The sequence below is a fragment of the Anopheles aquasalis genome, chromosome 3 (genome assembly GCF_943734665.1).
Source record: "Anopheles aquasalis chromosome 3, idAnoAquaMG_Q_19, whole genome shotgun sequence".
NCBI lineage: Eukaryota > Metazoa > Arthropoda > Insecta > Diptera > Culicidae > Anopheles > Anopheles aquasalis.
In genome coordinates, this window is record NC_064878.1 from 57,663,549 (window position 1) to 57,676,048 (window position 12,500).

Sequence of the window (12,500 nt, forward strand, 5' to 3'; positions counted from 1 at the left end):
TCGGGGAAAGAGGCCCCGCATTATGCTGCACCGAATCATCATCGGATTCCTCCAACTCCTCCGACTCCTCGTTCTCCATGTGTTGGTCCAGGACATCGCGGATCAAAAACTGTAACGTTTCCTGACGACTCCAATACGGAGACCTGGAGCGGGCAACCGATCTGACAGCGGCAGGATCTGCAGCTTCTGCCACTGGCACCGCAGGGTTATCAGCACTTGGTTCCCCTTCGTTGCGTGGTTCTTCTTCTTTCGCTTTAGGCACGGCGGACGGTTCGCTTGGTGTCGGTGGAAAGATAAATCGCAATTAACCAACAAAGTCTACGGTGGACCACGAAAGAAAGCTACCTTTCCTTCGGGGACCTGGCGCTACCGGACGATGTCGACGGAGTCTCGGGCTCAGCCTCCTCGGAACGGGACCTTTTGGGGGGCGAGGAATCGTCCAGCTCGTCCTTACCGGCTCCGCTTGACGGATCGGCAGACTCTTCCATCTCGCTCCTCGGGAGGCTGGAAAGAGGGAACCAATCGTGCAAAAATGTTCCAAATTATTACACCGTTTCCCTTCCGGAGGTCCTTAATCTGGGGGACCGAACCTTGTTGGACGAGCAGGAACCTTTGAAAAACTCCAAAAAATTACGAGAAAACTGTTGTTGTTCAGAGCCACGAACGACGTATTAAGCCAGACGTGATGTGACGCACGGGCACGCATACCAATGAGGTTGATGAAAAGTTGCAGATTTTTTGTGGACCATTTTATCAGTTTTTAAGTAGTTCCTATCTTTGTCGCGTTTAGATTAGTCGCTAATAATCCACAAATTATTTCCACATTTTATTGAAAAGAACCAAATTAACCGGAACCACGACTGGCAACACTGAGGAGGTCGGCGTTTTTCAAAACACGGTCGTGTCACGCCGCGTGTTCTCAGGGGTTTTTCGTTCGATCCTCTAGTTTTGTGGATAAAACAGGATGCAAACTCCTTTGTTCGGATTAGAACCACCATCCGATGAAGGTAAGCGCTATCGCGGACCCTGTTCCTGCCCAGAATAACACCGTTTCTCTCGTAGATCGCGCAAGCCGTTTCCACGGGCACCTTTTGCAGGCCGAGTGGGATGCTGTGATAGGATCGTCGACATTCCAGGACGTTCTTGAGAAGGGTGCCAACCAAACTGAGGCCACTGAGAAGGAACTGCTCCATCTCGCCATCGCTGCACTGTTGGCTTTTGTGGAAAACAATTTTCTCGGACCTCGACGTGCCGATAATGCCCCCGCGGACGTCGAGTTGCTGCAACAGCTTAAGGTGGACGGTGAGGAGTTGAACGTTAATGTGGAGCGACCGGATTGTCTGCTGGTTTGCAGAAGGATCTTTCATACCCTTACCATCGATAAGAGAAACACTGGGGATGAGCCGACGCTGGATTCCCGTGTATGGTATCAACGATATCTGCTCATCCACCAGCGTTGCATCGACGATCTTACACACGGACTGTACGAGCTATTCAATGAGAACGCAGGTGCCCTCGAAACCTATCTAGAGCAAGGATCTCTCGATGTGGAGAAGAAGATCGAGCTCGCTTTGGAGATTCTGCTCGGGTACGTGCAGTTCAAACGAATCACGAAATCGGAGTACTGGGCGACCAAGGTTGAAACGTGGTCCAATGTGAACATTTCCGTCGAAGGATTGCTTGGTGTGCGCACCAAGTTCCAGCAGAATCCCCTTCCTCAGCTAGCATTAAGGGCGAATGGCCACGATGAACTAGGGCTGCCCGCAGCATCGATCACACATGGCCACGTGGTGCTCCCTACGATTCTTAAGCTCGATGATGAGGTGAGACTGGATAAGATAAAATTCTTGAACGAATCCCAGAACGACGATGTCCAGCTACCTGCCCTGATACAAAATATCATCCTGGCTAAACTGTAAGTAAGCTTCCCGGGGTCGCTTGGAGGCACTTTGTATTCTCATCTTTCGTTTGATCTTACTTTCAGGAAGTTTCTGTACGTATCACAACCGAAAGAGCAACTGACGATGGAAGAACTGAATGCGTATGTCACGGCACTCGTATACCAGCACCACGGTCCGTGGGCAACGCGTGTGGCCGTCCTGTATCTTAATGCAGCGAACGAATGCACCCATAAACGTACGGTCGATCGATCGTTGCGACAACTCGAGGAGCTCGTCCAGCTGATCGATGGCAGTGGAAGTGATAAAACGCTCGCGATCAGTACGCTCGATCGTCTCTCGATGGCGTTCAGCTCCTGGCTGATACCCTGCTGGGAGATGAAGGTAAAGCTGGCCGACGTGATGGTGTCGTTGGGCATGATTAAAGGTGCTCTCGATGTGTACCTGAGCGTTGAAAGCTGGGAAAACGTTATCGACTGTTACACGGTTTTGGAACTGCGCCACAAAGCGGCCACCATCATCAAGCAGCTAATGGAACAGCACGGTCCTTCCGTACGGCTCTACTGTATGCTTGGTGATGCGACGGATGACACCGAGTGTTACCGGGCCGCTTGGGAACTGTCCGGTGAGACGAGTGCCCGGGCACAGCGTCACTGGGGAAACTACTATTTTGCCCGCAAGGATTATGCAACCGCGATCGGTCACTTGCGACGATCGATTGAGATCAACAGCTTGCAAGAGCCGACTCTGCTGCGCCTGGGGTACGCGGCACTGCAGTTGGAGAACTGGGAAGAGGCAGCCCATGCCTACCGTCTCTATACCTCCCTCGAGAGCCACGGGTTTGAGTCGTGGAATAATCTGGCCAAGGCGTACATTAAACTGGGGGAAAAGAACAGAGCACACAAAATCCTCCAGGAGGCCCTCAAGTGTAACTACAACAATTGGATGGTTTGGGAGAACTATCTGCTGGTGAGCGTCGATACGCGCAACTACGAGGATGCACTGAATGCGTACGAGCGGTTGATGGAGCTGAAGGACAAGTACTACGATCAGCAGGTGCTGGATCTGATAGTTCGCGCCATTGTTACCGGCGAGAGCGAAGCCGATGGTCAACCGTGCAGTCGGCTACGGAAGAAAGCGATCAAGCTGCTCGGGCATGCCTGTGCACAGCGCACCAACAACGGGTATCTGTATGCGCTGGCTGCCGAGTTGGAGGATACGGATCTGCTGAAGCGTTGCCAGAAGCTACAGAACGCGTACCGGGGCTACACCCAGTCAAACAGCCAATGGTCAAAGGTGGCCGAAAGCTGCCTCACCGTCGTCACACTTTGCGTGGATCTATGCGAGTACAGCTTACGGGCCTTTGTGGAAGGGAAGGACGAAGCGACCCTTTTCGTCTCGCTACGTTCGCAGCTCTCGTCGGCTAGGCTTACGGGCCAAGGTTGCCTTCGGTCGGCCAAGTCGGAAGACTGGCCTGCCTGTACTGAACCGTTGGCTCAACTGGAGGAGCTTGTGAACAAGCTTACGGTTGAATTGAAAAGCGCTATGGAGGTCAAATAAATCGGTGAACGGAAGATCCGTTATTGCGTTTATTTACATCAGACTGAATCTATGCGAGGAAGGCGTGTTAATGTAGATTAAGATTGGTTGTGATCAGTACGCGGACTGTTTGATCGAACGAACCGCAAACAGCCAATCCTTGGCGATCCGGACTCCAGTCGAAGGTGTGAACGGGCTGCGTAGAAATGGTCGTGGCATGCAGCATCTCCAGTGTACCGGCGACACCCAGCTTCTCCCCATCGGTGTGGTCTTTGCTGCGCTTTTCCGGATAGTGACTGAAAGTGAAACAGATCCACGGTCGGTTAAAGAAGGCTTGCGGAGACATTCCTCTCATCCGCAGGATACTCACTAAAGCCATATTCGCACATTGCCGGACCCGCCGCCAGTTACGAAAATGTCTCGGTTTTGAGGTAGATGCTTCACCGTCCAGACCGTCGATTTGGCGCCACTAATGACTCCGTTGGTGCCGAGCGCTTGGCCAACGGTTTTTTCGCGCACCGACGAGAATCCTTTCTGCGAGTGCTGGGTACGCATATCGTAGACATGCAGTCCGCCTTCCAGCGTCGTAACGGCCAGCTTGTTCATGGGAATGTCCTTACGATCAAACTCCAGCGAACAGATCCCATTCTTTACGTTCGCTTCCCACCGTAGCCGCAAGTTCCGCAGATCGACCAGCTTCAGATCACCGTTATCGTATCCGCTGCAAACGCTCCGCTCGACGGCGTTGTGAGAATCACCGAAACCGACGGCCCAGCAGTCCCGTCGCTCACTTGCATCCGCGCTGGCCGGACTGATGTGGGCGACCGGTGAACCGCGTTGCCGGGGATCCCATACCTTCACCGATCCATCGCGCCCACCCGTTACGATTTCTGGGGCTCCACAGTTGATCGTCGAACCTCCGATCGCATCCAGCGAGTTGATGATGCCCTCGTGAGCCTCCACTTCGTACAGCGGCGCGTCCAACCGTTCCAGATCGAAGAGGGACAGTTTGCCGCTGAAATCGCCCACGGCCAGATGCGCCTCACGGAGCCGCGAAGCACCGAACGAGCAGCACTTGAGCGATTTGCCGTGTTCCGATTCCTTCGCCAGCTCCAGGGTGCCTCGGTTCAGCTCGAAGATCTGCAGCGTTCCGGTGCCTTTCGGTTTCGATCCGATCGCCACGAACCTGGCCGTACACGGAATCCACTTCACGTCGTAGACCGAGTAGTTGAGCGATTGCTCGATGTGCGATATCATCTGCACCGAATCCATTGTGGCCGCGCGATAAGAACCCTATCACACTAGCTCCACAAAACGCCGGAAACGCCGGAAAACCGCCCGCCGGACTCGCCGGTTGCTAGGACCCGTAAACAATACGACCCTGCGTGGCGGAGGAGCGGGGGAGCTCCGAAAAATTCGAGCTACTTCCCCGCCAACACGACGTCGGAGGGGAAGTAGCTCGAATTTTTCGGACTTCCCCCGCCCCTCCGCCCCGCCCCTCCGCCCCCCCCTCCGAACTCACCAAACTCACCAAACTCACCAAATTCACCAAACTCACCAAATTCACCAAACTCACCAAATTCGCCAAACTCACCAAATTCACCAAACTCACCAAACTCACCATGATCTTCAGCGCCCTACCCCCCTTCCGACCCCTCCACACTCATCACCCCAGCCCCTCGCGAGCACGGACCGCGAGCTGTGCTTTTTCTCTCCCGTTCTGTGTTGACCGCTTGATTGGAGTTTTTGATTTCGACCGATCGCGCTGGCAGCTGCGGCCAACGGTCAAACGACCGCCAGCATCCGGATCCGAATCACCATCCTCCGGCAGATCGGCGCACCGACGACAACAAACCCGTTTGCGCAGGACTCTCCGGCCAGGACGCCGTCGCCAAAGCCCATGGGCTGCAGGATATCCTGCGCATCCTGCTGAACTGGTGCAGTGCTGGTGCAGTGCTGGTGGAGTGGGCGGCGGGACGCGACAGCGCCAGGTGATCGTCCAACGATGGCCCTTTCGAGCGGAAACTACGAGGAGCTTGGAGTGATCGGAACGGGTATGTCCAGGTGGCATTGGCCGGGTTTCTAAGGACATCGGCACTAATCGGCACTATCCCTTTGTCCCCTCCAGGAGCCTACGGTACCGTGTACCGGGCGCGCGACCTCAAAAACTCGGGAAACATCGTAGCACTGAAGAAGGTGCGCGTCGCCCTGACCGAAGATGGGGTGCCCATGTCGACGTTACGTGAAATCTTCATGTTAAAACAGCTGGACACCTTTGGCCATCCCAATGTGGTCAAGTAAGTGTCCTTTGGGGGCGGCCGCCGCCCGGTGGCAAACGGGCCAAGCAAGCCAAGCAAGCCTAACGCGGTGCCGTGGTGGTGGTGGCGGTGGTTGTTTACCTTTCGCCGCAGGTTGCTGGATGTGTGCCAAGGACAGCGGTTGGAGCGGGAGGGGCAGCTGGTGCTTTTCCTGGTGTTCGAACACCTCGATAAGGATCTGGACGAGTACATCAAGCATCTACCACCGAAGGGAATGCCTCCCGCAACGATCCAGGTACGTGCCCGCGATGGGTCCTGGTTACGGCAACGGTACTTCGGTAGAGGTTTGAACAACTCCGTAGCTTGTAGCAGCTAGTTCTTCTGGTATTATGTTTGAAGATAAGCTTAGAACCCATGGCAATCCCAAATGGTGCTGCAAAGGTGCTGGCCCCATGAAACACCCCATCTGTTTTAGTACAGTGACGTATGGCCTTCGGAACGGAGCAGCCCTTTCCGATAGCCTTTCACTAAACGCGTAGCGATTTCAACGAATGACCAAACCACGAACCGTCTTTATCCCGCACCCATTTTAGCGCCTGGCACGGGAGATGCTGACCGGTATCGACTTCCTGCACTCGCACCGCATTGTGCACCGTGACTTGAAGCCCCAGAATCTCCTCATTTCGGCCGATGGTCGCCTCAAGCTGGCCGATTTCGGGCTGGCCAAGACGTACGATTTCGAGATGAAGCTCACGACCGTCGTGGTAACGCTTTGGTATCGCGCTCCGGAAGTGCTCCTCGGCGAAGCGTACAACTCCAGCGTAGACATCTGGAGTGCCGGCTGTATCGTGGCAGAAATGTTCCAACGGAGGGCACTCTTCCCCGGTACCGCCGAGGGCAATCAGTTGGAGAAGATATTCGAGTGAGTCTCGCTGTCTCACCGACGGACCGACCTCCCCCCTTGCCTGCGATGCTTACGCAAACTCTTCTCTCTCTCTCTCTCTCTCTCTCTCTCTCTCTCTCTTGCTATTTTCACAGACTGACCGGTCGTCCCAGTGAGACCCAGTGGCCGCGCGGCATTTCGATCGTACGGGAAAACTTTCGACCGACGAAACCACGGGAACCGCGCGATCTGTGTCCGTTACTGTGTGAACACGCCAACGATCTCCTGAAAATGATGCTCACCTTCAACCGGCACGATCGTCCGTCCGCCCGGCAGTGTCTGAATCACATTTACTTTACGCAAGAACCGATGCCGACGTAGGCTCACGGCAGACGACTTATCCATCGGCAATGGCAAGGCTGAATGAAGGGATACGAAACGATCCGGACGCAGTTTGCTCACGGATTCGTTCTATTAAGGGCTAAGGTAAGGCGCCACATATCCTAGGAGCTTAAACAAAAGACTATTCACACTAAATACGTACAAGAAAAGAAAAACCAAAATCCAATTTACGCATACACAACCACAAACACAAACACAAACACGTACACGTTAAAAAAATCAGATTAGTTAGCATATTGACTGCCAATTGAGTGTTACAAAATGTGTCCAAACCGCTTGCGGTCGTCCCTGCCTACTACTGCCATATACCCCCCCCCCCCCGTCAAGTTGAGGCGCGATATTGTTAGCTGATAAGACTTGAAATACTTGTAGATTTCGTTGTAAGAATGATTTCATTTTAAGCCGTTAAGTAGCCGAACAAACGGAGCAGCAGGCACACATCGTTTCAGTGTTGGTGGTGTGCTATGCCGCAGCTCGTGTATGTGTGTTTTTGGGGTTCTGCGTTGCGTTGGTAAACCGTTGGATTTCACTGTATTTGTAAGTACGTTCGCTTAACGATTCAACTTTATTATCACTTTAAGTATAAGTCTAGAGTTACAAGGAAGGTGGAAAAAAACTAAATAAAAAAGAATACCGTTTATTTTTGCAAACCACAGCCGACGCCTTTGCGTTTCCTTTGAATTGTGTGCCTACTAGATAAAGGAGTACACTTACCAATCGATCTTTAATCCACTTCGCACACTTTTCGTCATCGCTGACTGAACAGCAAGATATCAGCCAAACAAACAAAAAGAAAAAAACAATGCGATCGCTCACCAGTGCGCGGGTTGATAGTTAGAACAGATATCGTTTTGTTGGATTTATTTTATACTTTGATAATGTTCCAAAATACTGATCTCACAGTCCACAGGCTAGTTTGCGTACACCCCGTCGTCGTCGTCGTGTCCCCACACCCCACCTCCTCCTGCTAATTGTCGAGCATGCTGGCATGGCACAGCAAACGGACACCAACAGGATGCTATACGCTCGTCCTTCCATCGCGAACCGACAGATTTGTCGTTTTTGTTTCGTTTGTTAAAATACGTTTATAAGTCTTATGTGTTGATTTCCTCATTTTTTGTTTGTTTGTTGATTCCGCAATTGGTTTTCGCTTCTACATGGTTCCCTTCATCATCCTGCCCACCCACCCACCGCCATATCCCTTATAGGTCATCTGTTTTGCGCGATCGACCGAACCACAGTAAACTGAACAATCGATCCTATGAACACACACACACACACATACATATATAATATATATAAATATATAAATACACAGAGACGCACGCACGCACCACAGCAGTGCATCGTCAGCAGGAGAGCATATGCAGTATAGCAGTTATTACAAATATATATATATTTATATTAGTAGCTTTGTCTGTAGTTGTACAACGTTTCAGTAAATTCTTTGATCTTCAACAATGAAATGCGTCACAGTAGGTAGTTGAAAGCAATAGGGCAAAAAGTAGAGTAAGGAAACCAATCGTTTCTGCCACCCCACCGCCTTTCTGCCTACATTGATTTCAGCGACCAGCGTGGGCCCCGCTGGATCTACTGGGTCCGGATCGTACGGAAAATACGTATAAAGTTGCGACAGTCCTAGCTGGCTGCTTCCTTGCTTGGCTCTGCTGGTAGTTTTAGATAAAAAAAAAAAAACAGGAATCAATACCATCTGGCTGATTTCCGCTTTTGTGCTCGTCTAACACGCGCCACGATGGTGAAATAGTAGATTTAGCGTACTTGGTTCGCACTAGGAAGTGAGCGAGATATCCGGTTATGTGTTTTTCTGTGTAAAATGGGCTCGAAATATGGCGCGAGTAACGAATATGGTGGTGCGGCGGTGTTACACTGATTTCACTTCTACGAGGAGGTGACTGGACAAATTCGCTACAAATTTGATACATATTCGGGTATTATATGATTTCTTTGTGTTTTATGAACCTGTTTTCTGGCTACTAGAACTAGTCTGTGGTGAGACGGGTGTTGCTGCTGCTGCTGTCACGCTGTCTGGTTAACTACTCGTGCATCGGTGTTTGATAAAGTGATAAAGAAGAGCTACACCAGGGTATCGGCCAGCTGCTACGATACGAATGATCGGAGGGTTTGAGGTTGTGCTTTGACTATACTATCTTCAAATTGGCTACCACCCAGCGAGTGTGCGTGCGCGTGGAGAGTGATTGATTTAAATTTTAAATGTCCATTTTTGTTGCCCATCGGTTTTTTTGTACAAAATTGCTCCCCCCCCACACTTTCTCGGAGAACTCCTCTTTCCCTCCTCTTCGTCTGGACAGTAAATTCTCCGAATTCGCTCTAGAAAAAGGCGGCCTATAAGAGGGTACCGGGCGCTACGCGTTCTAGAAGGTTACAGGCTAGGTTGGTTGGTTGGTTGGTTGGTTTGGTACTACTACTGTATAAGGTTTTGCATCCCTAAAGTGTCAGCTCTATCGTTATCATTATCATTATAGAAAGGGTAGGAGGGTTTGTTTTCCCCTCTAAACTTTGTGCTAATGTTACACGAGGTGAATAGGTCCCCCGAGCCCCCACCACCACCACCACCACCACCACCACCACCACCACCGGTGTGTGGGTTTATCATTACAAAATCACACCTTCGTTCGTCCAAAGCCTCATTATCCTTCTATCGTGGCGAGAGAACCTGTCTTTGTTCGATCAGCATAGTCCGTTCATGGATAAAAACATGATTAAAAACGAAGCCGCAGCGGCACGTTTTATGGAGCGAAAGGATGCGAAGGGAGAGAAGCCCGGCCGGCGCCTCCACTATCGTTCGAGAACCGATCGATCGGTTCATCCGGCTTCTTAAGGTACATCGAGAAATGATACACTACTTATCAGTTATCGCTTTGGTTTTTCGTTTGGTTTGAAAGTGTTGCGCTGCTGCTGCGAGTGAGTTAACGCGTAGAGGGGCCGGCGCCTCGCACTCGCACTTTAAAGCTTAATTAGGAGGTGATACTCTGGGATCCGTGATAGTGAGATAGTGAATGTACAACCGTACGCGTTATCTCAACGAATCACTGCCACCGCGACACCCTCCAAATGCCTACTGCTGCTGCGGGTGCTGCTTAGTTCACGAGTAAAGCCGGTTTCCAGTGCATTGATCCTGCGAGCAGCGTAGTCGGCGGCTCGTAGATCGTGGTAGCCCATTACAAGCCACCAAGGGATTTACTTGTTGTAGTGTTGTCGCTATTATTGGTTTAGCACATCTAAGCTCGACATTTACTATCTGTTTGCTGTGGTTGAGTATGGATTGTGATTAGTTTTCTTTCGGCGTATGTTGCCGCGTTGAACATCCCTTCGTTTTAAAGTAAGAGCAGTTGATGAGCTTTTTTTCTGTAGTTTTATCATTCTAGCAAAATGATCGCATTTGAACGCAAACAGCGAAACCGAGGAAACTCGAGCGGAGAAAGCTAAACGATAGGTTACCCGTATTGTTTGAAATCTAGCCAACTGGCTCGCAAGCAAGTAGACAGCGTAACATGCAAGGCGCCCGCTTTATGTTCAGATTTTTTTTTTGAGTAGAAGAATCAGATAACAATATGAATCACTAGAATACGATCGCGCCATTTCAATGAGAGGTAAGCGAATTGAACACTGAATCGAATCGAATAACACTTTTACAATCGTTCACTTCGGCAAACATATTAACAAAACGTAACAAGTAACAAGTGCGTATCTCTGCACTGGAAACGATGGACTCAATTCCTTGCTAAACAATTCCGATACTCTTAAGACGCCCTGGCACCTTAGAAAAGGAAAATGGAAAACCACCGTTCGCCACGCTTTTCCTTTCCTGGTTCTACCTTTTGCTACGCACATAACACACACATTAATTACCAGTCACAGCTACACAGCTACACGGAGCCGATACGATACTCGCTCGATGTCTCGACTCTCGACACTAGGTTTTCTCTACGGTAAAGTTCATCTTAAGATTGTGTACCGTTTGTACAGTGAGGAGGGGGAGGAGGAGGAGGAGGAGGAGGAGAGAGAAGTAGAAAATGGTGGTCAAGGTCTGCGGCCTCTTGAAGCCCGGACCGGTTAGTGATAGGGCAAGGTTAGTGGTGTTACAGAAGGATTAAGGAAGGAGAAGAGGGATAGACAGAGGACAGAGAGAGAGAGAGAGAGAGAGAGAGAGGGAGAGAGAAGAGAGTTGTGCGCCGGTTTCATATATTGAAAAACCATTCCACCGTCGGGCGGTGGCGTGGTTATGCGTCCGGCGGCTTTCTAGTGGTCATTATTCATTCATAAGAAAATATCTGCAGTTTGTGAAAATTTACAGCTTAAAAGTTAACGTTCGCTGGCACTCAAACACATGCACACAGACACACTCAACCATGCACCTCCCATGGAACACACATGCACGCAGCACATTCGATCCGACCGTCCGACGGTTCTACAGTTCGCTAGGAGTCTAGAGTCGCAATAGAATATTCACAAAATACTGTTTGTTCTGGTGGCCCGTTCACTCATCCTTTGGCGCTCGTGCGCACACACTACCTCTCACACACACGCTCTCACGCGAGAGATCCTTTTATCATTGATTGATGATTGATCCTTCCATCCATCCATCCATCCACCTTCGTCTTGGGACTCGAAGAAGAAGATCGCGCGAGAGCTACCGTTGTATTGTATAAAGTTTTTGCTAGAAAAAAGGCTACGATAGTCTGCTAGTAGTAGTTTGTTGCTTGTTATCATCAATGAGCGTGCTACGGGGGGGGGGGGGGGGGGGTGGAAGGAAGGGAGAGAAAGGGTGGTTTAGTAGAGGGAGAGGGTGTGTTTGCATGATTCGATTAGTATGAGGTTCGTCTAGGACGTACACCTGCACCCGTGCAGCCCGTACGGCTTCTGATGGATTATCATTCTATGATTGTGCTAATAAGTGGAATGGAACCGCGCGATCCATTAGCCACCGATGTGTGGCAACTGTTTCTGCGGCCATGCATTTCAGTTGCTGGGGCTGGAGCTCCATATGTACATCATCTTCATCTTAAAGTATGCGAGTACACCACCCACCCGAGTACTCGTTTCGTTTGAAGTGCGCTACACACGTGCAGGAAGGCAATAGTTGGCTAGTGAAGATGTCCAACGGCGGGCATGTGAGAAAGGATGGCAGCATTTTTCGTGCTGCACTTTTTTTTTCCTTTTCTTGGTGAAGCGGAAGAGGTGAGCTGCAAACGGTGTGTGTTCTGTGGTAATTGATGTTGATGATTGTGTCGTAATTCGTTGAAAACGTTACAATATGAAGCCGAAAAGGTTGATCTCGTGGCCACGGAAGTGTCCGCCTAACCCACGACACGAGCTTTCTGTTTGCGCAAAAAGTCCATCGCATTCTTATCGTTCACTCGTCCCTCCAGGATCTGCAGTATCGGATGATCTGGAGTGGGAAGAACAACAAAACAGCGGGTTAATGAAGAGAACCGTAACATCTATTGGCCGACTGGTGGCCGATACTTACTTTTATCC

At 50.6% G+C, this 12,500-nt stretch overlaps 5 protein-coding genes across 5 annotated transcripts in view; 2 read left to right on the forward strand and 3 right to left on the reverse strand.

Annotated features, from left to right (window-relative positions):
• Positions 1–697, reverse strand: part of LOC126577250 (DDB1- and CUL4-associated factor 8-like) — a 2,666-nt gene extending 1,969 nt beyond the window's left edge. Inside the window, exons 1-3 of the mRNA XM_050238720.1 lie at positions 591–697; positions 346–504; positions 1–275 (exon numbers count right to left, since the gene is read on the reverse strand). The exon at positions 1–275 is cut by the window's left edge and continues 133 nt beyond it. Coding sequence (XP_050094677.1) covers positions 1–275; positions 346–488 — 418 coding nt within the window. The 5' untranslated portion in view covers positions 489–504; positions 591–697. The remainder of the gene's footprint in view (positions 276–345; positions 505–590) is intronic.
• A 205-nt stretch (positions 698–902) lies between these two features.
• On the forward strand, positions 903–3,494 carry LOC126576430 (tetratricopeptide repeat protein 27). The gene is made up of 3 exons (XM_050237697.1): positions 903–1,007; positions 1,063–1,915; positions 1,985–3,494. Exons 1-3 carry the CDS (start codon positions 965–967, stop codon positions 3,456–3,458), a joined length of 2,370 nt encoding a protein of 789 aa, XP_050093654.1. The 5' UTR covers positions 903–964; the 3' UTR covers positions 3,459–3,494.
• Positions 3,456–4,796, reverse strand: LOC126576431 (dynein axonemal assembly factor 10). The gene is made up of 2 exons (XM_050237698.1): positions 3,808–4,796; positions 3,456–3,733 (listed from the first exon to the last, which is right to left on the reverse strand). The coding sequence occupies exons 1-2, from the start codon at positions 4,707–4,709 to the stop codon at positions 3,526–3,528; spliced, it is 1,110 nt and encodes a 369-aa protein (XP_050093655.1). The 5' UTR covers positions 4,710–4,796; the 3' UTR covers positions 3,456–3,525.
• Positions 4,797–5,115: 319 nt separating this feature from the next.
• Positions 5,116–7,635, forward strand: LOC126574885 (cyclin-dependent kinase 6). Its single transcript, XM_050235296.1, has 5 exons — positions 5,116–5,491; positions 5,566–5,734; positions 5,849–5,990; positions 6,289–6,617; positions 6,734–7,635. Exons 1-5 carry the CDS (start codon positions 5,443–5,445, stop codon positions 6,957–6,959), a joined length of 915 nt encoding a protein of 304 aa, XP_050091253.1. The 5' UTR covers positions 5,116–5,442; the 3' UTR covers positions 6,960–7,635.
• Positions 7,636–9,608: 1,973 nt separating this feature from the next.
• LOC126577746 (BAI1-associated protein 3) overlaps positions 9,609–12,500 on the reverse strand; it is a 66,426-nt gene continuing 63,534 nt past the window's right edge. Inside the window, exons 12-13 of the mRNA XM_050239618.1 lie at positions 12,493–12,500; positions 9,609–12,411 (exon numbers count right to left, since the gene is read on the reverse strand). The exon at positions 12,493–12,500 is cut by the window's right edge and continues 245 nt beyond it. Of these exons, the coding sequence (XP_050095575.1) occupies positions 12,320–12,411; positions 12,493–12,500 (100 nt within the window). The 3' untranslated portion in view covers positions 9,609–12,319. The remainder of the gene's footprint in view (positions 12,412–12,492) is intronic.

Coding starts and splice junctions, on each gene's coding strand:
- LOC126576430 (XM_050237697.1), top strand. CDS start 965: ATGCAAACTCCTTTGTTCGGATTAGAACCACCATCCGATGAAG. Junction 1,008..1,062: donor AGAACCACCATCCGATGAAG/GTAAGCGCTATC, acceptor TTTCTCTCGTAG/ATCGCGCAAGCCGTTTCCAC. Junction 1,916..1,984: donor AATATCATCCTGGCTAAACT/GTAAGTAAGCTT, acceptor TCTTACTTTCAG/GAAGTTTCTGTACGTATCAC.
- LOC126576431 (XM_050237698.1), bottom strand. CDS start 4,709: ATGGATTCGGTGCAGATGATATCGCACATCGAGCAATCGCTCAACTAC. Junction 3,734..3,807: donor AATGTGCGAATATGGCTTTA/GTGAGTATCCTG, acceptor TTTCACTTTCAG/TCACTATCCGGAAAAGCGCA.
- LOC126574885 (XM_050235296.1), top strand. CDS start 5,443: ATGGCCCTTTCGAGCGGAAACTACGAGGAGCTTGGAGTGATCGGAACG. Junction 5,991..6,288: donor TGCCTCCCGCAACGATCCAG/GTACGTGCCCGC, acceptor CACCCATTTTAG/CGCCTGGCACGGGAGATGCT. Junction 6,618..6,733: donor CAGTTGGAGAAGATATTCGA/GTGAGTCTCGCT, acceptor CTATTTTCACAG/ACTGACCGGTCGTCCCAGTG.